Source organism: Lepidochelys olivacea (genome assembly GCF_965140295.1).
Source record: "Lepidochelys olivacea isolate rLepOli2 genome assembly, chromosome: 3".
In the NCBI taxonomy this organism is placed as follows: Eukaryota; Metazoa; Chordata; order Testudines; family Cheloniidae; genus Lepidochelys; species Lepidochelys olivacea.
In genome coordinates, this window is record NC_140413.1 from 106,628,039 (window position 1) to 106,654,402 (window position 26,364).

Consider the following 26,364-nt stretch of genomic DNA (forward strand, 5'->3'; position numbering starts at 1 on the left):
TTGGTGGAGGGGCATACTTCCTCACACCCTTATTACAGGGAACGAATGTTTCTCATGATTTCAGCTCATGCACTGGGAGAATTGTGACCATTCTATTTAACAAGTCAGTGACCCATTTCTCAGAGTACAGTTCCCTTTCCTCACTCACTCTCCCTCCCACCACGCTATTGCGTTTGGCCTCAGCAACTTCTGAGTATCCTCCCAAAAGCTGCCCTCTTGTTCTCAGCATCTTCATCATTTTGAGTGTACGGGCAAGTACACTTAATTCACGGCTCTTTGCTCCCTCTCATATGCTACAGGCTGATCAGGAGAGCAGTGCCTGAGGAAACCATCTGCTCCATAGAGGTAAAGTGCCAAAATGGAGGCTGCTGTGGCAAATGTAGGAGAAATACTGGGAAGATTCGAGAGAGTACATTCTAATTACATTTTGCTGGTACAGAAAATATTCCATCTTCTTGTGTTTTCAAAAGACTATGCCCAGGCTGATAATTTAACTCTGCCATATACGTATTCTATATATTTCAAAGGGTCAGGTTTGTTTGTGGGGATTTTTTGGTTTTGTTCTGTTTGGGTTTTTTGGGTGGGGGTTAATATGTTTCAGAACAGTAAGTCATACATAAGGGATTTTCTTTCCTGCAGCGACAGTAACCATTCCACAGTTAAGGTTATAACTGAGTTCCTGTTTGAACTCCAATTTTGCTCCTTTCCCTCAAAAAAACCATAAAGATATATTAGCCTCCAAGTTGGTTGGTTAGGTCTACCACAATTCAAGTGAATTGAGCCATGGATTCCTGAATTATGAGCAGCCTAAAAATAGAAGGGTTCACCAGAGTTCAATAAGGCTTCTACAGTAGATTTTTTTTTGGGGGGGGGGGTTGTTTTTTGTGATTCTGTAGCAAAAACCAGAAAGCAGAGAGTAAATTTAGTTGATATGATTTAATTTACATATAGTTTGACTGAAGTTCCTGCCTTTTTGATAGTCTGTTGTTTTCTTTAGAACTAATTACAACATTCTTGTAAGATTATTTATCCTTAAGTTACTAATATGTACTCTTAACCTTAGCTTCACCTTAAATGTTCATTTGTCCGCATAACTAATACATTTATACCTTCAAGCTCATCCACACTCCCAATGGTGCAGCCAGAATACCTGGGCTACAAGCCCTCCAAGGATGAAGGCAGGCTTCTTAGTTACAGGAGACTCAACCAAGTAACCTAACCACCTGCAGATGGTCAGCAAACACTGGTGTAAAAACAGAATTCTGTTTTACTTTATCAGCCGGTGGAAGCTGTGACAGGGTCTACCCAGGGGTGAAACTTACCGATACTCTGCAGCCAGCTCTGGCTCCCGGAAGGGGCGGGGCCTACGGCGGAAGGGGCGGGGTTGAGGGGGTCAGTGCCAGCTCCAGCCCACCCTGTAAGATAAGTGCCCCCCCCCAGGGTAGCAGCAGCAGCTCGGGGCTCCGGGGGCTATTTAAAGGGCCTGGGGCTCCCCTCTTCTACCGCCCTAGCCCTTTAAATAGCTGCCGGAGCCCTGGGGAAACGGCGGGGCTCCAGGGGCTATTTAAAGGACCGGGGCAGCAGAGGGAGCTGGAGCCCCGGCCCCTTAAACAGCCCCTGGAGCCCCCCACTACCCCAGGGCTCCGGGGGCTATTTCAAGGGCCCGCGGCTCCCCTGCTTCTACCGCCCCGGTCCTTTAAATAGCCGCCGGAGCCCTGGAGTAGCGGCGGCAGGGCTCCAGTGGCTATTTAAAGGGTCCGGGTGGTAGAAGAAGGGGAGCCCAAGGCCCTTTAAATAGCTACCGGAGCCCTGCAGCCGCTACCCCAGGGTTCCAGCAGTGGGGCTCTGGAGGCAATTTAAAGAGCTTGGCGCTCCAGCCACTGCTGGGAGCCCCAAGCCCTTTAAATTGCCCCCTAGGGAAGCTGGGCTGCCCCAGTACGGTGCACCGGCTCTTGCCGGTACGCCGTACCGGGGCGTACCGGCTTACTTTCACCTCTGGGTCTACCTGACTGAGAATACAGCACTGGGGCAAACAAAAACTCAGTATGAGACCTATCTGAAATACACATAACCATTTACAAAATAAAGTTAGCCAGCAGTAGACTGTCAAAGACAGTGACTCTGTCTCTCTGCTGAAACAGCATTTTCAATCTAAGGACCAGAAAAGTGAAAATAAGGAATAGAGAAAAGGAACAAATCTGAAGAACAAGGAAAAGATGCAAACTCTATCCTCAGGAGCTATCTATGAGTAATGCAATTAAAAATTATTTCTAAAGGATTAAAACCTATATTGAAGGGCCACAGTATTATGTTCAGTCTCTCATTATTACAAAAAGCAAACAAATGATAGTAACAACACTGCTGTTGGAACCATGCCAACCACCTACAGCCACAATTTAGGACAATTCTGTTTACAACATTGTGTGTGTGCACTTAAGAATCTAGATACTTTCTATTCACAACTTGTTGGGTGTGTGTTTTTTTTTAGTCTGTCTTCTTTTTCCAAAAAAAGAGATCCATATAAACCCTTCCTAGAACTACAGCATAAGAAGTACTTTATAAATCACACAGTGGAATGTAAAATATATTACAATTGTTACTGTACATCTCATTTAAAAGCAGGGTATGTCATTAAAGTAAACTGTAAGTGTCTAAAATATGAGAAACAAAATCAACAGACAGACGCTCTGTTACTGTAAAGCCAGACAGAAAGAATTGGTTTTTTCCATTGGAAAGCACTAATCAGAAAGTTTCAGCTTGTCACATAAATTTCATATTTCTTCACAAATATCTATATATGAATAAACACTTGAGTTAGCTAATAAAAAACACACAGAACTTATGAGACAAGCACTTTGATTCCCAACTCTTCATCCATTAGTAGCAGATTCTTTCACTAACTTTTCATCATCACAAAAATTGCTTCCAAAGACCTGCTCATATAAGATGCTGAATGTCTTTTGTGATGGGCTCAGCTACTCAAACTTCAGTTAAAAATTAAAGTTAAGTAAGTAGGAGATGAGGGCACTAAGCATCTTGCAGCATTAGACCCAAGGAGATTACAGAGAGATTGTGAATGAACATACTTTTGAAATAGTGACAGTATTTCTTTAAATAAAAGCACCTGTTTGGAAACTTCCTTTAACAGAAATTTCTATTCTCCATTCACCATTTCCCTGATGTGGGAAGAAGTGCTTGAACAGGAGTCATCACTAATGCTGCTGAAGAGAAGTCTTCATTTCTGAGAATAACTTTCAACAAAACATACAATCAAATTCAAGAGTGAAACATTTTTTGTTCTCACCCTAAATTTTGGGGAACAAAAGAGCAAGGCAAAAAACAGTTTTGCCATGAGAAGTTATTTGTGCTGGAAAAAAGGATAAAAACAGGCATATCTGGCAATAGTTTTGCAGTATCAGCAACAAGGATGGCTTGGATATAGGTCCATGTTATCCAACCCTCCAAAGCTAAATTGGAATGTTCAGATAAATTATCCCAATCTGGATTTATCTGTGATATGTCAAAAATGTCTATGGAAAAATAATTTGTTTTTATGGATCAAATTCACTATTTTGTGCAGAAAAATCAGACCTCTTTATTTTTGCCATATACAGCTGTGTTCACTGGTGGAAATGGCAAAACAATTGTCAATACATAAAAATGGTGATTACTTCTAAAAATGCAGAAGTTACTACAGTAATCTGCACACACAAAATAAAAATTAATGGCTTTGCATAACTCCAGCTGTTTTACTATCATGAAAAGCTATGACTGACACTGTATATTAGCAGCATTTTAAAAATGCATTCTGCTGCATAATGTCCACAAACGCTGTGACAAATATTGCATGCCTTATGTAAAATAAATATCCGAACACAGCAATGATTGGCCCAGTTTGAGAACTATTTAGTCTTGCAATAAAACCACATGAAATATCTGAACTGACCAACGGTAGGGCATTCAGGGTTAACATTCAGAGTAAAATATTATGGGTCAAATTAATACACTGGACCCTTGCTATAGCCCACGTCGCTATAGCACGGATTCACGTACAGCGCAGACACGGCAATGGATCCCAAATTTAAATATTTAAATTTAGATCCTTGGCAAGCGTCCCCCATGTTAACGCAGGACTGCGCATGGATCCCGAACCCTGGGCTATAGTGAAGGTCCGGTGTACATAGCATAAGCATGGGCAACTATTGTGGCATAAGCATTTGAAATGCATCTAGTTTTAGCTATTTGTCCTCAAGTAATGACAATCTGTAAAAGACAGAGTGTGACAGAACATAGCATCAGACTCCACATTAAAACTTCCTAGGGTTTTTTCTACTATTAGGTTTAGCTTTGTAATACAACAGTGTTTATGATATACCAATTTATTTTTCTTATTTAAAAAGGACTGACTTCTATGAACAGTGTAGGAAGCCATTACCTGGCAGCCATTCCAATCTCTTGGGTAAATACTTATTTAGGCTCTTATAAATGGGTATTTACATACTTATGCAAAAGCCTCAACACCTACTTGCATAATGCTTTTTCCTACAAACAGTGCAATCTGTCACAGAGTATTGCTCCAGCAGGCCATAACAACTCCTTCTAAGAGTGCACAGCATAGTCTGTGTATTAAACATCCTTACTTTATTGCTGAAAGTAAATCAGTTCACATATGTACAAAAAATGCTCTAGAGAATGTTTCATTAAAAAATTAAATGGCTTAAAAACATTAATCTATATCGGGGTAGGCAACCTATGGCGCGCATGCCAAAGGTGGCACATGAGCTGATTTTTAGTGGCACTCACACTGCCCGGGTCCTGGCCACTGGTCTGGGGGCCTCTGGATTTTAATTTAATTTTAAATGAAGCTTCTTAAACATTTTAAAAGCCTTATTTACTTTACGTACAACAATAGTTTAGTTCTATATTATGGACATATAGAAAGAGACCTTCTAAAAACGTTAAAATGTATTACTGGCACGTGAAACCTTAAATTAGAGTGAATAAATGAAGACTCGGCACACCACTTCTGAAAGGTTGCCGATCCCTGATCTATATTATGGATTAATTACGCCAATATTTCCTTTAATAAACTAACAACAACAAAAATTGAAACAACATTTCTAGGAAACACACCTACAATGCATAAATTAAACTTTTAAAATTTAATTTGGACTTTCTTTAAAAAAAAATCTGATATTTACAAACTTAGATACTGAAAACTAAGTTTCCTCCTTTGGTTAAAAATAAATAAATAAATAATGAAGGCTAACTTGTAAATCCCTAAAATGAGTTTCTGAAGAAAGTGTTGACACAATGTTAAATATTGAGGCATAAAAGTATTCTAAAAATTAAATCCCAGCGTGATGAAGTTCTCTTTGGAATGTTAAAGAAAACTTACCTGATACCATCAGCATTTAAATCAACCACAGATGGTAGAAGCATTACTAACTTTGTAGTTTGTAATGATATTGTAAAGCAGCACTAATATTGCTACTTATGCTAAGAGTCATTAATTGTCAAGTTTATGGGAATTTAAAACACTGATAACTGATACAGATTCTCAGAGAAAGAATATAAACCTAATGTACAGTTGTGGCATTTCCAACTTAACATTTTCTATCTATACACAATAATTATCCACACTATCTTTGCTATTGTGGCACCACAGCCTGAGCCCACAAGTAGTTTCCACTCTGCAATTTTAAAAAAAGCTTTGGCATAAAAAACGTTTCAAGTTTTGAGATTTTTGGCCGGAAACCCAACATTCCACATACTGTAGTTTTAGAGTTCTGTTGAAGACTTGGCCTTGTACACAGCAAGATGCCAGTGGTTTCCACCTGAGTGACAAGCCAAGAGAGGTTTTTCAGATGGCACTGCCGGTAGCAGAGAGACACACATTCGATGACTGAGGGAGTGGGAACGTTGGGGGAGGCCAAGTGAGACAGTGTGCAGATATGTGGGGATGCTGCGGGGGGGGGGGGGCAGCCCATTAATGGCTCCCACTAAAACGTCCTCACATTAATATGTTCTCCTCTCATTTATGCCTCACACCCCAGTAATGCCCCGCCTCTGCCCTTTACTACTAGCTGTAGCTCATCAGTTCCTGACGACAAACTAAAAGAGGTTCACCAGCAAGGACAAGTGCATGAGCAATAGAGCTGCTAGTTCAGCTCCTTAGACAACTTCAGAGAGAAGTCCTCTCCTCTGTCTGCCTTCCTTCCAACATGGCAAGGGGAAAGGTGAGACTTGTCTTCACAGAAGGCACCTCAGATTCAGAGCTCCATTCGTGAGCTGTTAGCATGGGTACTGGAACTAGGGGTGCTACCACACCCCTGGCTTGAAGTGGTTTCCATCATATGCGGGATTTGCAGTTTGGTTCTATGGCTTTCAGCACTCTCACAGTCCCCAGCTGTAAGAGTCTCCCTCTCGTGTTGGAGAATTTAAGCTTCAGGAAAACACCAGAAGTTTGCCAGTAGATCTTGGTGTAGCACCTTAAGGTGAAACTTAGCTTTTATCTTTCTGCAAAATCAACAGAACTGTTGTGACATTTGTATTGCATGTGACATTTGTATTGCCGATGAAGTCATTCACTATCTGCTGTTGCAATAAATTTGGTATGGTAGGAATCTGTGCTGTTATTTGTTTTCAGCAGGGATCTGAAAAAAGATAAGGCAGGCCAGCCCAAAGTCCAGAAGAGCAATTTCTGAATGCTGATATACTATTATTATTATTCATTATTTGTATTTTGGCAGCACCTAGGAGCCCCAGTCATGAACCAGGATCCCAGTATGCTAGGTACAAACACAGAACAAAAAGATAGCTCCTACCCCAAAGAATTTATAATCTAAATAGTGGGTACAGGGATATAACATGCAAGCACTGTGAACAAATGTTACGGCAGCAAACATCAGGTTAGTTCCACAATTTATTTTCTCCCTGCCTCCCTTCTCCCCGAAGGTGGGTATAATTAGAAGGGAATAAGCTAAACAGAAAGAAAATGGGAAGGGACAGGGTAGGAGAGAAGAGGGTATGAGGGGCAGATGTGGAGCAATGCTGAGGGAACACTTCCTATTGCACACAGTGCCTTTGAAAATTCAGACAACTCTAGCAGTGTTTTCCACCATCACTTTTTTTTTGAAGCAGCAGCAATGGTCTGAGCTACAAATAGGGTGACCAGATGTACTGTCCCAATATTTAACTCTTTGTCCTGTGTCTCGGCCTACATACAATCAGGACGCCATTTCTCCCGCTATTGTAAGGTTGCCGGCGTCAAGTTGGCATGGGGCTGGTAGGCTCCCTACCCGGTTCTGCGCAGCTCCCTGGAAGTGGCAACATCTCCCTCTGGGTCCCTTCGCGGCCAGAGCCAGGGCCGTGCGCCCTCCTCCCCCATGGCTCCAATGGGGGCAGTGAGCCTCTAGCTGCCCCCTTCCCCCGCGTCCCAATATTTTATTCTTGCCATCTGGATACCCTAGCTACAAAGACGTTTTGAAAAGTCCCAAATGCGTAAGTCAGATGCAACCTTAGAGTGCTGCTATTGCACGTCCACATAAAGGCCTGGAGAATAGTCACAAAATAGAGTATTTTTTCTATTTGCTGCAGCTGCTCCTTTAAGTTTTGTTCAGAGGTCAAAAGTATCTGCATTATAGCTTCTCAGGTTTGTTTTATTGAAAGGAGAAAGGAAGAATGTAGAATATAATGTCAAATATGTCCTTGACAGTTCCCCAGCTTCTTTAAAGAATTTGAAACCTAGCTGTTTAGAGCCAATACCTAAGAAATAACCACCCTCTCCAATAAAAACACCAACACAGACCATAAACAAACTATTATCTACCGTCCCTTAGAGAATAACAAAAAAGTAAACCATTAAGATGGAGGAGCAAACAAGCTAAAGGCTAGCAGTAACAACACAAATTGTTTGAAAACCAACAAAGTCTGATGCAAGCTATTGGCCCCATTCCAAACTTCCAGCAAGAGTTAACTTGTGCAGGACTACGATACAATTCTCTCAATTAAAAATCCATTTAATTGTATACAACACCTAGGGGAAGTAGGAAACCAAAGAGGGGTGAGAGAATGTAGACATGGAGTAATGGAAGTGGCGGAGGGAGACTGGCAGATGTGGACATTGGGAAAAACACAAAAATGGAGAAGACCTAAATCTCTCAGAACCTAGAAGAAAGAAGCCTGGAACTCTCCAAAAAGCGAAAAAACCACCCTGAAGATGCTAGAGGAAGAAACAGCTAGCTCTGTCCTCTTTCATTAACATTAGCAGGCAGTACCAGGCCAATGAGCTTCACACAGACTACTAAAGGCCTCAGCCTACAAACTGTTTGAGAAGGATTGTTTGGGGATGTGGAATTGCGAGGCTCTGTGGTGAGGTATCCATAAATCCAGAGAAGCATCCAAACTATTCATCGCTTATCTTAATCTCAAACCTTTCCTGGGTATTTGAAAAGTGACAAGGAATTATTTGCGGGAAGAAAATCATTTCCTAATTTATCAGTTCAGCGGTCAGAAGTGCGGTCAGGGCCAGCCCTACACAAAATGGCACCCCAAGCAAGGAGCATCTTTGGCGCCCCCCATTTGTTAAACTTTTGAATACCTTATTTTTTATTGCATTTGTAGCCCATTTCATGGCTTTGATGCACAATTTGCATGCATGATTTATCCCTGTCATGCAAGACAATACATTTGCACGCTAAGATCTGTAAATCTGTATTTATTCATGCCATATATAACAAATAAAAAAAAATGTTTCTTCCAAGATGTAGAAACCTTTTAATTTTAAGAATAACTGAAATGTACAAACATCAAAAAATTGAATTGTGCACCAACTCTGGGTGGAGCCATATTAAATAGTGTTACAGTCGTGACAGCCTTAGAATGTAAACCCTGGTCCTTCAGCTCAGAAGGCCGCTTTTCTTGCCTTTGCCCTCATGAACTGAAGCACAGCATCAGAGAGAGATCCAAAGACTGACCAATGGCATTTTTCAAGGGATAAAATAGCAAGAGATGGCAGTCTCTTATCGGGCATCATCAACTGAAGACATGTTTTAACGAGCCTGAGCTTTGAAAACTGAGCTCACCACTCGCGACTGTGACCAGCAGCATCAACAGAATCCTCAAAGCTATCCACACATTAGAAAAAGTATCCTTCAGCTCTGCAAAATGTGATGGATGTCAATGAAAAACAGCACCCCAAGCCCAGAGTGCCCCAAACTCGGAACCCCAGGCAATCGCCTGGGTTGCCTGCCCCTAAATCTAGCCCTGAGTGTGGTGATGGGTACTACAGAAAAACCTCAAATAGAATAGACAAGACTGATTAGACAGAGGATCTCAAAGGACAGTGAATATAGTCCTCAGCCAAGATGTGCATTTTTTAAGTCTCACCATTATCAAGAGATACTGAAATCGCCAGCATACGCTTCAAAAACAGGGTCACTGCACCAACATGTACCATTGCATTAAAAAACAGACACAAAGGCTTGTAAAAACCTGATGGGTTTCACCTCATCTCAAGGAAAGAAGTTTAAATTATGGGGACAGCTTATAAAAAAATTCAGCCAGTCATCTCCCAACTCCCTTTTTAGCAGTGACATCCTTGCGTGCACAATTGAAGGTCTCTCACACATGTCCATTTTAATAGACAGTTGAATGGGATGTGTATAAGATACTTAATGCCCAAAATTGTAAGATCAGAGTTAACAAAATAACCTAAATCTCTTTGTTAATCAAGATTACAACAAAGCAGTTGTATGTCCAAATAGATGGTCTGCCTTTTAAATGATCTGCCCCAGCCCACGCAGACTGAGGTCACAGCATCTTGTTATCATCTACACCCATTAGTAGAGATGCATCAATACTTATTTATTGAAAACCAGATATGATATTGATGCATGGCCACATAAACCAATTCCAGTTCAATCTGTTAATCTTTAATGTGTTGACTAAATTCTTATTGATTCTAGCCATGATTGCTCACAGTTTTCCCCTTGAACAGGTTTCAGGAACGTATGTAATGGGAAGTGATAAAGAAAAACTAAGCAAGAGAAAAATGGAACACGAACTGTGTGAGGAGTGAAAAATAAAGAGAGCAGGATGCTATGTGACTAAGGGCTTGTCTACATGATGCATTAGTGGACATCAGAGAGGTGATAATTCTAGTACGTACCTGGCCCACGTGGACCCTGCTGTCATGCACTGAAAGTTGCCTAGTACACATTAATGTAGTTCTATTTCAAACAGTACTATGTCAACACATACTAGGGCACTTCTGGTGCATGCCCATAGAGTCCACACAGGCCAGACACGATGCGACATGCTGGTGCATGCTAGATCTGGGGCAGACTAATGCACCATTTATACAAGCCCTTAGCCTACTCTGGCTTTCTGACCAGATTTTTGCATATGCCTTATTATTACGGCTGTCGATTAATCGCATTTAACTCACGTGATTAACTCAAAAAAATTAATCCCAATGAATCGCAGTTTTAAATCACACTGTTAAACAATAGAATACCAACTGAAATTTATTAGTTATTTTTGGATGTTTTTCTACATTTTCAAATATATTGATTTCTATTACACCACAGAATACAAAGTGTTGTATTATATTATTTTTATTACAAATATTTGCACTGTAAAAATGACAAACAAAAGAAATAGTATTTTTCAATTCACCTCATACAAGCACCCTAATGCAATCTCTTTATCGTGAAAGTACAACTTACAAATGTAGGGGTTTTTTTTGTTACATAACTGTATTCAAAAACAAAACAATGTAAAACTTTAGAGCCTACAAATCCACTCAGTCCTACTTCTTATTCAGCCAATCGCTAAGACAAACAAGTTTGTTTACATTTACGGGAGATAATGCTGCCGGCTTATTTATAATATCACCTGAAATTGAGAACAGGCATTCTAATGGCACTTTTGTAGTCGACATTGCAAGGTATTTACTTGCCAGATATGCTAAACTTTCATATGCCCCTCCATGCTTCAGCCACCATTTCAGAGGACGTGCTTCCATGTGATGCTTATTAAAAAAAACAATGCATTAATTAAATTTTGACTGAACTCCTTGGTGGGGGAGAATAGTATGCTCTGTTTTACCCACACTCTGTAATGTATTTCATGTTATACCAGTCTCGGGTGATGGCCCAGCACATGTTGTTCATTTTAAGAACATTTGCACTGCAGATTTGACAAAATGCAAAGAAGGTACCAATGTGAGATTTCTAAAGATAGCTACAGCACTCAACCCAAGGTTTAAGAATCTGAAGTGCCTTCCAAACTCTGAGAGGGACGAGGTGTGGAACATGCTTTCAGGAGTCATAAAAGAACACCACCCCGATGCGAAAACTATAGAACCAAAACCACCCCCCCAAAAAAAATCAACCTTCTGCTGGTGGCATCTTACAATGAAAGCATCTGGCAATGAAAGTGAACATGCATTGGTCTGCACTGCTCTGGATCATTATTGAGCAGAACCCATCATCAGCATGGATGCACGTCCTCTGGAATGGTGGTTGAAGCATGAAGGGACATACGAATCTTTAACACGCCTGGCATGTAAATATCTTGCGACGCCAGCTACAACAGTGCCATGCGAATGCCTGTTCTCACTTTCAGGTGACATTGTAAACAAGAAGCGGGCAAAATTATCTCCTGAAAATGTAAACAAACTTGTTTGCCTGAGTGACTGGCTGAGCAAGAAGTAGGACTGAGTGGACTTGTAGGTTCTAAAGTTTTACATTATTTTATTTTTGAATGCAGTTTTTTTGTACATAATTCTGCATTTGTAAGTTCAACTTTCATAATAAAGAGATTGCACTACAGTACTACTTTGAGGTGAACTGAAAAATACTATTTATTTTGTTTTTTTACAACATAAATATTTGTAATAAAAAATAAAGTGAGCACTGTGTTGTATTCTGTGTTGTAACTGAAATCAATATATTTGAAAACATACAAAACATCCAAAAATATTTAAATGGTATTCTGTTATAGTTTAACAATGTGATAATTGCACAATTAATTTTTTTAATTGCTTGACAGCCCTACTTATTACCTGTGTATTCTGATATCTTAATTTCCTGCCACTATTTATACAATGTACAATGTCTGATGGGTAAAAATTCCAACACCGTTTACAAAGGGACTTGATCCTGAGATGCTGAGCACTCGGGCCTCAAGCCAACAAAGCACCTAAGCCCTTGAAAAGCCTTCAATGCTCATGTGCTTAAAGTTAAGCATGTCAAGTACTTTCCTTGATCCGGGGCAGAATGTTCAATACTTACAGGATCAAGCCCAGAAAGAATCAGTCACTATCCAATTCTTGACTAAAAGTCTCTGTTTCCATTCTCTGATTTATCTTCCATGATGGTGGAAGGAGCAGAAGATTGGGGCAGCTACATGTTACTGCTATACAAATAATAATAAAGAATATAAGCCATTTTTTTCTTTTGTTTTCATCTAGGAGTGATGAGAAGTGGGGATATGACACATTCACCTACTCCCATTTCCTCTCTCACTTAAGACAAACTCAGATAATGAACATCAAAACTAAGTTTCAGATTCCTGTAAATGAGGAGAAATATGGTGATAAAAGTTTGTTCTGAGATGTCAGAACTCCTTGAGATAATTACTGAGGAAAAGGCATATTGCAGTGAGGCACAGCAATTTCGAACAGCAAAGCAAGTATTTCATTAATAATTTTTAAGGTCTGTTTAGTAACAGATTTGCCATCTGATAAAGCAGACACATTGGTGCTACATGTACCAAAATACAGAGGCATCCTATGCGGCTATTCATATTGAATATTGAAACATCATTAGAATTGCTTTTTGACATAAACCAAATCCTGGATCAACTGACTTCAATGTAAGTGAATTTACCTGAATAAGAACCTCAAGATTTCCCCCAAGTTAGTATATTAATTTTAAATAAATAAATAGAAACAAAAATAGTAAACCTAGCAATCCCACTGCCGCCTATTAATGCAGTTTCAGAATTGCTGCTCCTAGATGAGTGGAGTTGGTCAGTTAGCTGGTGGAGAGCCAGCAACATGTTGCCTTTTGCACGTCATCTGGCACTGGTATGGGAATGCAACAAGAGCTGGGCAGCACAATAAAGAGGCAAAAGATGGGAAAGAGTTACAGCTCTGAAGGAGAGACTAAATAAAGACCCTTTGCCCGTTTACACCAGGCCTTTCACTGTTAACACTTCTACCTTTGTATACAGTTAGGTAAAGAGGAAGGGGGAGGGAGGTCCTAGGAACTGATGTACAAGGTCATTTTGTCTAAGCAGGAGAGGTGGGTGAAGAATTATCCTGACAACACTGAAGCCTTTTGTTTATGTACGTACAATTTCAATTAAAAATCAGGACATCCCTAACAGAGTGAGTCAGACATTGCATTTTAAGTCCCTCCTTTTGCTCATCTACAATTTTGCTTTTCTCTGAAGTCATCTTATAACTTAGTGCCACAATCATGACATCTGACACTTAAGACAGACACTGATGCCCACCCTCAGGTTTATTGCTACAAAGGATGGCAACACGTAATGTGCTGGGCCAATGGAGTGCACTAGTTTGAGAACATGAGCATCTGATCACATTTTTATCTTTCAAAACAAGCAAGCAAGCCAAAGTCAGGCATCAATATTCATACCATGGTGATGGGTTATTCTCATGACTGTGCATGACTGACAGCACTGGGTAGAATGTTTGTAGCAGACAGAGTACAAACTCCTCTTAACCCCCAACTCAGGCAAAATGCACCTCAGTCCTGACCTGCAGCAGCATATAATTTCAGTCTTTAGGCCTTTGCTCAGCAGACTGTCCGTCAGACCAAATGGTGTAGAGCAAGTCATGATCTGAACAGATATCCATTAGGCAAACTAATATTACAGATTATTAAGCCAAATTTGAGCCTTCCCTCCCTGTAGGAGAAGCTGTAAGGCATGTTAGCACTGCGTAACCTATCCCTCCTCTGTTTCCCACTCCAAACCCACATACTGTAATCTCCCCTATGACAAAGGCTGCAAGCTTTTATTGCTTGCTGACCAATTTCAGAAGGAATCCTCCCCGCCCACTGTATTCTGTACAATGGACTTCTTTATTTTCAATAAATCAAGTGTACAATAATGCTCCCAGCAAAATTAATACACTATGTTAGTCCACTAGAATCTTTTCCTTTCCCATCACAGCCATGCCATCTGAACACTTGGGAAAGAATTTCCAGCTAGTGCAAGAGAGTTTAATGTAATAATGAACAGTGTACATTGAATTTTGTGACCAACAATATAAACCATCCCAAAATGTAATCAAACCAACTTGAGCGCAGCAGCCATCATTGTATGACACAAATTTGTCAACAACTAAAAAATAAAAATTAGGAGCCAACTGCAAAATGAAGATCCTTCTGAAGCAGTTTTACAGCATTTAAATGGTTACTCAGCAGCCTTCAAAAGAACAAATCAACATCCAGTTCCGCCTTCTTGGTACCACAGCACAATTGTATACACCCTTTTTAGTGTTCTTGCTTGGGACGTTACATCCAAACCACTTACTAAAACCATATTTATTTCTGACTTGGAGTAAGTCAAACTCATGTTCTGGTTGAACACACACTACTGCTGCCAAAAAGAAAGGGAAAATTCACTTTGAAGTGCAAGTGTCCTTCAAGTGCCTGCCTGCTCTTACAGAAGTCACCTTACAGCTTAAATCAGTCACCTTAGGTTTTCCATGAACAAATCAGTGTTGGCCATTTTCCAGCAGCAACAGAGAAATGGCGATTCAACCCGTTTATCAAGTAATCTTATCTGTATACCAGTCAATGACAAATGCACTGACAACAATAGTTCAGCCTGTCAACAGAGGTATGGAGACAGAGTTCTGAAATTCACTCTGCTATGTTCTTTAGTAGATACATCTGTGAACAGGTGGCTTCCACATTCTGCTACAAACAAACAGTTTGCACAAGTAATATTTTAACTCCTTGCTGGGGTTTAGATTTATTCACAAAAGGAACACTCAAGGCTTGACGATTCCTGGGCTTCATCTCAGTGGACTGCGCAGTTAACACCCCACATACTCTCTCTCTCTCAGATTCCCACCTCCCTTTTATTCGAGTGGAGTTAAGAGCCACCTGCGAGAGTGTGTGCAAAACATGCTTACCATTTTCCAGCACGACTATCACCTGTTAACATATTGAGCGTGTCAGGAAAATACTACCAGCCTGTTAGAGAAACAGTGATGCCATAATTGGGCACTGCTACTGTAGCAAAAAATAAATAAATAAATAAATACGGTCCTTTCAACATCAGTCAAACCAGCGATCACTATTGAGGTCCAGTCACAAGCCTTGCCCCCATGTACTACTGAAATGTAAATGTACATAAACAAAGTCTACTTAACACACCATGGAAATAAATGTTACATTCCCAATCAAGGAAGTTCACGGCTTTTTCCACTTGGATTTCTATAAATTCCCATAGAAATGATGTGACCACACCAAGGACATTGCTACAAGATCATGCTAAGATCAGGACAGTTCTGCCCTGCTTATTCAAACACAGCATTGGGAGAGTCACACTGACTCCTCTTGGGGTATGTCTACACTGCAACTGGAAAGTGCAACTGCAGCACATGTAGGCATAGCTAGGCTAGCTTTGATCAAGCAAGCTCGCTAAAAATAGCAGGGTAGGACCCAAAGGGAGAGATCGTCCCTAGTAAGAGACTAGGCTTAACAGCACCAGTGGGCATCACTACTCACAAGAACCCAAGTGTCAAAGAAAAGGAGCTTTGAGAGACAACAGGAAGGAGAAAAAAACTAATGGAGAAATGGTACATAAGCAAGGACATAATTAAATGTGGACAAAAACTGGGTCACCTTTTCTGTGTTGAGTTCTGTAGGTCCAGTTCTCATCATCCTCTTCTACCTGCCTACATATTGACGTGAGCTCACCATCACTGCGAAACAATCTTTTTGTCTGCCTAGACAAGGAGGAGAAATTTATCCAGCTCACAGCACGCGAGAGGGAACCTGAATTTTGTTTGAGTCTGAAAGACCTTGAGGAGCATTCCTTTTTCATTTTCTTTAAAGCCAACTATAGTACTCAACTTCAGAGAAGACCTTTCTGGAGTTGCTCCTGTCCCCCTCACGTTGGTTGTTGAAACGCTAATCTTGAAATACAAGATCTGTCCAGGTTTCTTCCAACTCATGCAGTCAAAACACTTGCTGCATTTAAACCAGCAGCAGTACGGAGCTGGGTCACCATGCCAATGCAATTCTCCTGAGGCTGCTTTGCCAACAGCACTTTGTAACCTGCCAAATAAAAAAAAGGGAGAAAAACAACAGCAAGTGCCACCTTGCAAGAGTTTCAGAAAAGCACATTAGTATTGTGTACAAGTACAGTACCAAAGTGCATGCTTTCTTCAGTCTCCACTCAGCATCCAAAACTGCAGTCCCACTCTTCTCCCTGACGTAATTTTCCAGGAGTGAGCCTGCAATCCAGTCGTCTGTTCTATCTCTCAGAAACAATACAGTGGGAAAACAGACGCAGATCAAACAAGTTGTCAGAGTACGATATAAATTAGAGTACTTATGTCTCTGCTTCATGAAAACAGTGCTGCCGTTCTGATTCCTAAGCCCATCCGTCCTGCTTTCCCTTAATGAAAAGCTTAGTGAGAGATCTCCAGGACGATTCTCCTAACAATAAAACAGACTGCGTGGCTATCGCTTAGGATTAGAGTGAAATACGATAGGCTCTCTCTCCTACAGGCATGGCCACAAAGGCAGCAAACTCCTCCTTTCCACAGCCAAGAACTCAATGGCAATGAAAACTTCTGAACTCTGCACACACAAATAGGAACACGCAAGTGCAACTGTGCAGACTCAGGTAGGAAGGAATAAATTATTGATATCCAAAATTGCACAAACATTCAATGTACAGAACATAGGGCTTGCCAATAAATAAAGTGATGTAAAAAAGTCTGAGTTCATAAGTATGAAAACAAAAACTGTACACTACTAGCAAGAGGTTTGCACTGAACAGGCTAACAATACAGCATTGGTGTGACTGCAGCTTTGAATGCCTTTCACCCCTGGTTGTTGCAACCTTTTATTTTCATTACCAAAAGTGTAAACACTAAATCATCTCAACTTAGTTTTTCGAAAAGCCTGACATAACTGAAAGCATTACTATGAGGTTTCTGTTTACTGACCCTGTTGAAAGGAGGGAATGAGTCAGAGGAGGATAGAAAGAAAGGATGACAGAGCCAGGTAAAAAGGCAGAAAGGGAATAAAAGTTGGTAATATGCCAAGTCCAGGCATCATGACACTGTTTCCTGATTCTTTGTGATACTGCAGATTGACAAAACACTGAGATGAGTACAAGTTTAAAACTAGCAATCAAAGATGCACCAAAACTCATGATATACTGTGTAATATAAGCCATCAAACAATATAACCCACACTGAGAGACTACTAATATGGCATCTTAAAAGAAACCACCTTTGGTATTAGTAGGCGTTACTGCCTTATCATTTAAATAATGCTAATGCAAAAAAATTGGCTGCAAAAATAGATTATTTTTAGCTGTCAAGTGCCAATGTCTAGGGGTTGGGGATTTTATTTGTTTGTTTTTTGTTTTTTGTTTTTTTTTTTTTTTAGGATTTACACTATAATAGAACACACAAAGGTTTCCACCGAACATAGATGCGCTCCCACACACCTGTAAAATCTGCTAACACATACCCTTCAGAAACCATTACAAAAAAAGCTTTGCCTTTTCCAAAAGTTATGGTACTCTGACTCATAATAAAAGGATAAGGTTTAATTTACTGGCTAGGAAGCAAAGAGCTAAGTACTGTATCAGATTACCCTATGAATCAACTAGGCACATTAAAGGGACCTTTGGCTCCTACCACACACTACAATGGGTTAGCCAACTGTCTTCTGTAAATAATTTAATAGGTTGCATTTAAATTTAAATCACCCTGTGAAGTAATGCACACATGCACGTACAGACTGAGGCCTTTCACCACTCCTACAACTAAACAAGTGAAAAAGCTATTCCAATGTTGCTAACTCTCACGATTTTATTTGGTGTTCTTGAAGTCCCAACTCCTGGAGGCACTGGATTATGTGAGAATCTCATATTACATATAAGAAGAGGTAAATTTCTAGCCCTGATGTTTAAGGGAAAAAAGATTCAAAATGTGATCCAAGTGCACCCTAAAAGCCTAAATGCCAGAAGGGAAAAGAAAAACAACCCAACATTTATACCTTTAATATCTCAAGATTTTTAAGCCAATATCATGAGTTGAGGGCCTGACTCATGATTTATGAACACTTGCAGTTGGCAATATTGCTATATTCACTATACAGTTTCAGACAATTCAACAAGAAAATACAGAGATGAATACATACAGTTATGACTACTATTAAATGTTATAAACTCAGCACCAGTCATCACATCACAATTAATTTTGTCCTTTTGTACAAATAGAATAGGAAGCAACTCTAAGGGGGAAAATTTATCTTGTACCTTTGGATTGTTTCCTCTCAATCTCCTTTAATTTGCTGGCTTGCTCCATGGAAAATATAACCAGTCCAACACTCAGTTATTGCCATATACATATTTTAGACTTAATTTACAAAGTGAAAATGGAAAGGCACTATACGACCATTATTACAGGATGCAAACAAATGCCTCATGTATATTGCAAGGGAGATGGAAAATGTTCACATCTGACATACTTTAAATGGGAAATGTATCTGATAAGATAAATGGCTTTTATAGACCAGTGTAAGAAAAATAAGGGCACAATTCTATTAACTTCTATTCAATTATATTAATTTCCAATCCTACAATTTTTCTTCCTTGCTATCTGTTACACATGCAAATGAGCTTTTAGGTTTCAGGATTAAGTGGGTTAAAATGAAGACTTTATTTTTCACGTCTTAACACAATTACACTCTGGCTAGATCCATGAATCACAGCAGAGGGAGTAGTTCTTAGAAACCCAGAGGAAGCTAGGTGGGATCGAGGGAAAAGCTAACAGAAAAAAACATGTTCCACGTTTACGGTTAGAGATAAAACACAGTATACTTTATGATACTCACACACCTTCAGAACTCCCACTACCTACTGTGGTTCATTCTTCACAGAACTCCCCTAAAAGTTCTTAAGTAAGCAAATGCAAATGGCTTGAAGCCACTGACTTTTCCCTAAGGCCAACAAACTAAAAGATTTGTTGCAAGGAAAAAAAGTTTCAGTTTAGTACAAAACTCAGACTTGCTCTGTTTTTGGTTGGTCTGTGGTTACTGGCACCATTCACATGCTACTTTAATCCCTACATTTCCTATAATTTAATTTCTGATGATTTGGCTAGACATTATCCAACATGATTCACAAGTATTGCTCCCTACAGAACTTACTGATCATGGTGAGTAAACACTTTGCCCAAGAGCAAGGAGCCTCCTGGACAATCTCTCTCTCTAAGTATTAAAGAAAATCATTGTTAGACAGCCACAAAGGCATTCAGATGAAATAAAATCAAAAGCTCCTTGAACTGTCTTGTTTGTACTCAGCCTTTCACAATGCATCTATAAACAGACCGCCACCTGAGAACATAAGACAGTCATCGAAAATGAATATCACTCATACTTGCTCAGAATCTATGAGAAAATCATTCAGACAATTCCAAACCTGTTATCTGCAGCCACCTCACACAGTGTGACTGATGATCTCCAGCCATGAAAATCATTTGAAGGCAAGTAAGAAATTCAGTGGCTATAACTGACACAAAAAGCTCATGAGTCTGCTCGCCTTTCAGAACTGTTACTGAATACCGTGTAAAGGCACATTGATCTACTTGGACAGGCACAGTATAAAACTGCCTGGAAAGATCACAAGCCTTATAATACCATAACCCAGAGTCCCATATTATTTGCAGCAATAATGCCATAGAAAACTTAATTGTTTTTATTGCAATAGGGCCTAGAGGTCCCCCAAAAAATTGCAGCCCTACTGTGTTACGCACTGTACCCAAACACATAGCAAGCAGCAATCCCTCTCCCAAAGAGTTTACAATCTAAGCAGACAAAGGGTGAGGGGGAAAAAGAGCCAGAGATGAAGTTATTTGCCCCTAATCAGACAGCAGGTAAGTTACAGAGGTGAGAACAGAACCCACGTCTCCTGACTCCCTGTCCAGCAACCTATTTACCAGGCCATGCAGCTGCCCTCCATTGATTGCTCTCAGAGCAGGAAGCAAAGATATAATGGAACAAATTAACAGACATAAACAGACATTAACAGCCTATGTCCTTCTAAAGACCACTACAGTCTAATTGCAAAGAATAATTTTGTTTTTTTATATTTTGTTAGTGAAGATCTAGCCAGGGGAGGGTGTTTGTTTAATTGGGAAATGGAAAAAATGTATTATCAAAGATAAGTATCCCAAAATTTGTTATTTTTTTAATTGAAATACTACTGTGTGTCCCACACACACTTCAAATCCGTCAGGCCTACACAAAAGTAAGCCTGCAGCAATATTAAAATCCAAGGTCTCCATCCACAATAAATCCAGCCTTGGGCTTGTGGATCTTCACATGTAGACATGTGTCACCTTCCCTCTGTCCGCTAACCTTGTAACGAATTAATATACTGATTGGCACAGACAGGCATTTCATACCTTGTTTGAACACAACAATGGGAGAAGGCAGGCAGAATCACCCAACTCTACAGCATTTTCATACACAGCATCATACATCGTTGCTGACAAGCTGGGACTTTAAGCATGTTTGCAGCCCATGATTTACAGAGCTAATATATTCCACACTATCAGTGGGCAGGTTTGAGGAGTTTTATTTCTGGAACAGATTGGGCTTCATTCTCCTCTTATTTACACCAGTTTGACTTCAGCACAACTCCATTCGAGTCGACTGAGTTACTTCTGATTTACATTGGTGTGAAAGTAGAACCAGGCTCATTAAATCTGAAGTTTTTATAAAAACATCAACAACAAGAAAGTAAAATGAACTTTATTTTAAAGGGAGATGTGAGCCAAATGCCATTGTCATCTTTAAACAAAATCTTCATATAGAACTGCTTGGCACCAAAATAAAAAATAAAATAATCTTTTAGAGAGTGACCCAACAAAAATAAGAAATATTCCTTATTAAAAAAAAAAAAAAGTCAGCTTAGCCTAATAAATTCCAGAATTAATACAAACCAAAATCCCTCAGTAATCCACCCCCCAACATAAAAATGAATTAAGCAATCACTGACCACAAGAGAAACACTTAAAGTATTGAGACATTTTAGTATATGCCAAGGGAGAGAGCATTCTAGATGTGAAGTCTCAGGCCTTGTCTAGACTAGAAAGGGTTGCCGATACAGCTCTATCAGTGGCAAGAGAGTTCCTTTGGCTACATCTGCACTGAGGCTTTTGCTGGCATAGCTATGCCATTTAGGGATGTGAAATTTTCACACTCCTAACTGACATAGCTATGTAGGCAAAACTTAAGTGTAGACCAAGCTTTGGAGAAGGCATTGCCTTTTGCCTACAGGACTGTATGTGAGCTCCTGTTGAGTGCATAAAGACTGGTGTGTTTATAATCTCAGACATTGCACTATGGATTCCTTCACATCACGAAGGTATTTGACTTTACTCACAGATCAAGAAGCTTATAAACATCTGTGCTCTGAATAACTGAAGTCATGTTGTTGGAATCAGTGTCTAAAGCTGTCTTTAAGCCTTGTGTACCCTGATATAATGATCAGCAGGTGAGCCACAAGGTGGCTCCATGGAACAATTCACATCTCTCTACTTCTATACCAACATGAATTGAAACGGCACAAAAGACAGCATGCTTGGTGTACTGTACCAGCATCAAACCCAAAGCTAACAGTGGAGAATTCTGGATTGTGTTTATAAAAAGAGAAAAAATGATAGTGTATGGCAAAAGAGCCCAACATTTTTTTTAAAAATGGCATCTTCTGTCTACAGAAGAATTTTCTGAAAATTTCCATAGAGCATGAGAACAAAAAGACATTACTACTACAGAACAATAGAACTGAACGGATGCGAGATCATGCAGCATCATACTAGAAGGTCTGGAGAGCGATCATCCTGTCTTTAGCAACAAGCTCATGTGAACCCTCTTATTATCCCAGTAAGAAAATAAAACTGAATCTCATTTATTTTAATGTTTTTTTTAAACTCAGACATGATTCTTCTCCAGCCAATAGTCCCACAATCCTGTAGGAAGGTCCCACATCTAAGAAGCTTCCACAGCAATCTGAGTTGCTGTACCAGTTTCCACAGAAGAGCTTCTAAATTGGGTGTGGTTGTGGCTTCATAACACAGAAATCTTCTTCACAGGCAAAACATCAAAGAAACTTGTAACCATAAGTAGCCTCTCTCTTTCCAAAACTAAACTTGGCTAGCACAAATAGTTACTTGGTTTAGAAAGAGAAAAATGATTTTTTTTTCATATCTATTGACCACGGAATCTCAGAAGCTGGTGCACTCTTCGGATTGATCACTGTAGGATGAAGAGGATTTTATTTAAATTTTCCCATATCAATGGAAGATAATGAGAGCATAATTTTTATTGTAAAAAAGACTATTTTTTTTAAACACACAAAAAGAGGATTCTAAGTAGTCATTACAACTAGAAGATGGGAAAAGTTTAGCAGAACCAGACAACAAAAAAATACTTCAAAAAGACATTTTGGCAGCCAGTTCTCTGTTTCTAGAATCTAAGTATTTTTCTGCTATGCAAAAGTCAATTGAGCTCAGGGGTATCTAAATACATCAGCTTCTTGGATTCTTTGGTTAACAGATGTGGGTGACTGTTATACATTTACCTGGAGAAACCCAGGTTCAACTCCTGCTTCAGGCCATATCTGAAAAGAAGGGATATCCTGCCATTTGACCACATCACATACGCTTCCCCATATCATTCCAGCAGACATGAAAAAATTGTCTGAGAGGTCTAAAACGGAAATACTGAGATCGCTGCAGGTCAGAAGCAAGGTGGACCATTAAGCTTGAACAGAGCCTGTCCACACTGCCCCTCACTTTCTCAAACACTCATAATTGAAATTTTTGTTCCAGCTCAGAGAAAGAGTTCTCAGAGTCAAACCATCAACTGCTTCTAGACACGCTCTCTCCTTCCAAGGAAGATGTGTATATTTTTGTAATTTTTTTTTTTAAACCTAACTTACTTCCAGTTTCCTTTTGGTCTCCTTTAATTTTTTTAGCTGCATTGAGCACCTGGCAAAGAAAACACAGTCAAATAGCACGGTCTCTCCTTCTATAGAACTTGGATCGTTCTGAGTTAAATTATACCACAGTTTACTAGATACTGCTGTGTTTTAAGTTTAGTACATGTTGAAAAGGTTACCAGTTTCTTAACAGGTGAGCCAAAATATTTTTATTACCTGCATATACACTTGTGTCCAGCATGAGATCGGTAACATATTGCAGTGATATATCACAAACTCAAGATTCAGTTGACCTGGTGAGGCCAAGAAAAATGTCTTGACAGCATGTCCAATTAGTGTTGGCAGCCCTATTGCTGTGGATGTTTAAAACTAAACTGTACACTAGTAAATACACAAAACAGAACAGTCCCATGCTGGCAGGGAAGTAGACTACATGGCCTAATAAATATTTTCCATTTCTCACTTCTAAGATTCAGTAGGCACTAGGGAAATTGTGGAGTGATATGTCTGTTCACTTGGGAGAGGGAAGAGATAGGAAAGATGCTGACTATATTGAATAAGCAGCACCCTCTGCTGGTAGTTTAATATAAACAAACACTAGGCCTGAAGGCTTCTCTTGGTAGAAAAGAAAACAAGTGGAACAATGATGGTAAAACTGGGAGAAGCAGGAGCAGCTGGAGCAAGAGAGGAGGGAAGATGTAATTGGTTGGGAAACTCACATTCTTCTGAACGATCCCCAATCCTCATCCTCTTGTTAGGTCCATAAAACTTTTCCTACTTAATTTTAAAGATCAGCAGAAAAATTCTATTTTTTTACTTTATGCATTCTTGGGGTTTGCAAAATATGCAATTTACTGAATAACATTAGGCACTGGAGTCTTGATAATTAAATGCTAATAATTAAAATAAAAATTGACAGCTAACACCTACAGCAGAATATGAATTTCTTTAAAAAGGAACATTCAGTTCTCTCTCAGGCTTTGTGACATCTGTACCCAACAATATGCTCATCACACTACAAGCACCAAAACACGCTCAGCATTTGAAATACATGCATGGCAAGTGTGTGTTTAGACTGTTTAGCGGTTTATCCCACTTCCATCTCGGCACCATGCTCCTATATTATATTTTCTGTTTTCATTAGGTCGCTCCAGTGATATATATACTTGCTCGCTTATTATTTTTTTCCTCCAGAAGATACTAAGTAAGTCTCAATCTTCCCCCAGTTTCTCATGAGTGTACGTATGTGCATATACGTAAGTTAGGAAATAGGTTGAAATTACGCTGTCAGCAAAAAGATGGTTAACATGTTCCACAGACAAAAAAGGGAAAAATGAAACCTGCACACCTGAATAAAAGAAGGACCGCCAGTTGTAGACAACAGAGTATTTAAATAGTGATTTCCCTTCACAGAACCATAGGCACCAACTCAGTGGGTGCTCCGGGGCTGGCTCACTAGCGGGCCCTGCTGATCAGTTCCTCCCTCCCTCCCCCACCCACCTGGCATCTCTCACCCACCCACCATCTCTCACCCACCACTGATCAGCTGTTCAGTGGCAGGGAGAGGGACGAGCAGGGGCAGGAAGGGGCAGGGCACTCGGGGGAGGAAGAAGGTGAGGAGGGAAGGGAAGAGGTGGAGCAAAGTGGGGCCTTGGTGGAAGGGGGCGGGGCCGGGGCGGGGCCTGGGGCGGAGCAAGGGTCGAGCACCCCTGGGGAAATCAGAAACTCAGCGCCTGTACACAGAACTATAGGCTGGTCTTAAATACACCTATTGATCTCAGAGTCCTGAAAACTTTCTTTACAACACATACATTTCACAACTACCTTGCTGAAGGCTGCCAAATTCTTTCACAATGTTTTTAATGGAGTTATACCCATATATCTTATGCAAATCAGACTTAAAATATTCCTTTCCATGACACAGCGAGCTTGTGCATTAATTTTGAACTTATAGCTTTTCTTTTATCATAACACCTCTGGCTCTGCATTTGTCAATTTCAGGGGGCTAGAAGGAAGGGAGAAAAAAAATCACACTGTAAAAGTTTTTGAAGAACACACATGTTCTGTAATCTAATGCTCTGCAAATCTATAGGGAGTGTTGCAATTCTGTGCAGATTTCAAAAACAGCCATGCCTTCCCAAATGAAACCAAAACATGCCACACCTAGAGGAATGCTGTAATCTCACCTCAACCTCGCAAGAGACTCTAGGTTACAGAAACTCTTGGTGGAGAACGAGTATGAGGAATGTTGCTGACATGTACAGACGGTGAAGAAGAGGGTGTAGATTTCATACATAATGTACTGTCCTCCATTACTGTAACCCAAAATTAAAATGATGGGGCAGTCCTCACCAGTCCTGTGAGACAGCCTTGTTAAAAATACACAAAGAAAAAAATATATTTTAAATAATGAATAGATGACAAATGTGAATCTACATGCATGCAATGGGGGTGGGTGTACCAACACTGATAAACCAAAAGAATCTCCACACCTACTCATCCACATACATACTCATTCCTTCTTCCATACTTGGACCTAAAACAACACGAAGTTCCTTTTTGCAACTCTGAAATGTCTAAATAACCTTTTTCGCCTGTTGGAACTAGGACTGGGAGTGCAGATATAATGCCAGAAAAGTGGTCTGGACTGGAGTAGATGAAGCAGACAATCTATACAACCTTTGAAGAGTCATGGGAGTACCTGATGACCACCTGCCAAAAAAGTAAGACTAAGGAAGGGAAGTGGTACTGGTAGGTGGTGGAAGAGGTAGCATTATTCTAAGTAAAGATGAGCATGGGACAAGTCAAGGATATCCATGCAGGACAGCAAGATGTTGCTGTCAAACCACAGACAGATAAAAGAAACACTGGCCGTCCAGATTAGGATGTGACAATTTTTAGATTATTTAACCCATCATCAGTGGGAACAAGATGCCATCTGATGCCACTCTGCACAAAGCGGAAAACCAATTGGGGATTTGCAATCTCTCCTCATTAGCACCACGAATGGATTCTTGTTTTCACTGATAAAGACAGTTCATCATCCTATCAATGAATCATTTTAACTAATGAAATGTGTGGGTGGAAGAAAGCGGGCAGGGATCATATATTACAGAAATTACA

General features: G+C 40.0%; 1 protein-coding gene across 4 annotated transcripts in view; it reads right to left on the reverse strand.

Annotated features, from left to right (window-relative positions):
• NHSL1 (NHS like 1) overlaps positions 1-26,364 on the reverse strand; it is a 265,999-nt gene that overhangs the window by 150,290 nt on the left and 89,345 nt on the right. For 2 of the 4 annotated variants that reach the window (XM_084622657.1, XM_084622656.1), the window contains exon 1: positions 15,894-16,352. The exons of the other annotated variants lie outside the window; for them this stretch is intronic. In XM_084622657.1, the coding sequence (XP_084478783.1) occupies positions 15,894-16,095 (202 nt within the window). In that variant the 5' untranslated portion in view covers positions 16,096-16,352. Of the gene's footprint in view, positions 1-15,893; positions 16,353-26,364 lie in introns of those variants that run through there. 4 annotated transcript variants of the gene reach the window in all.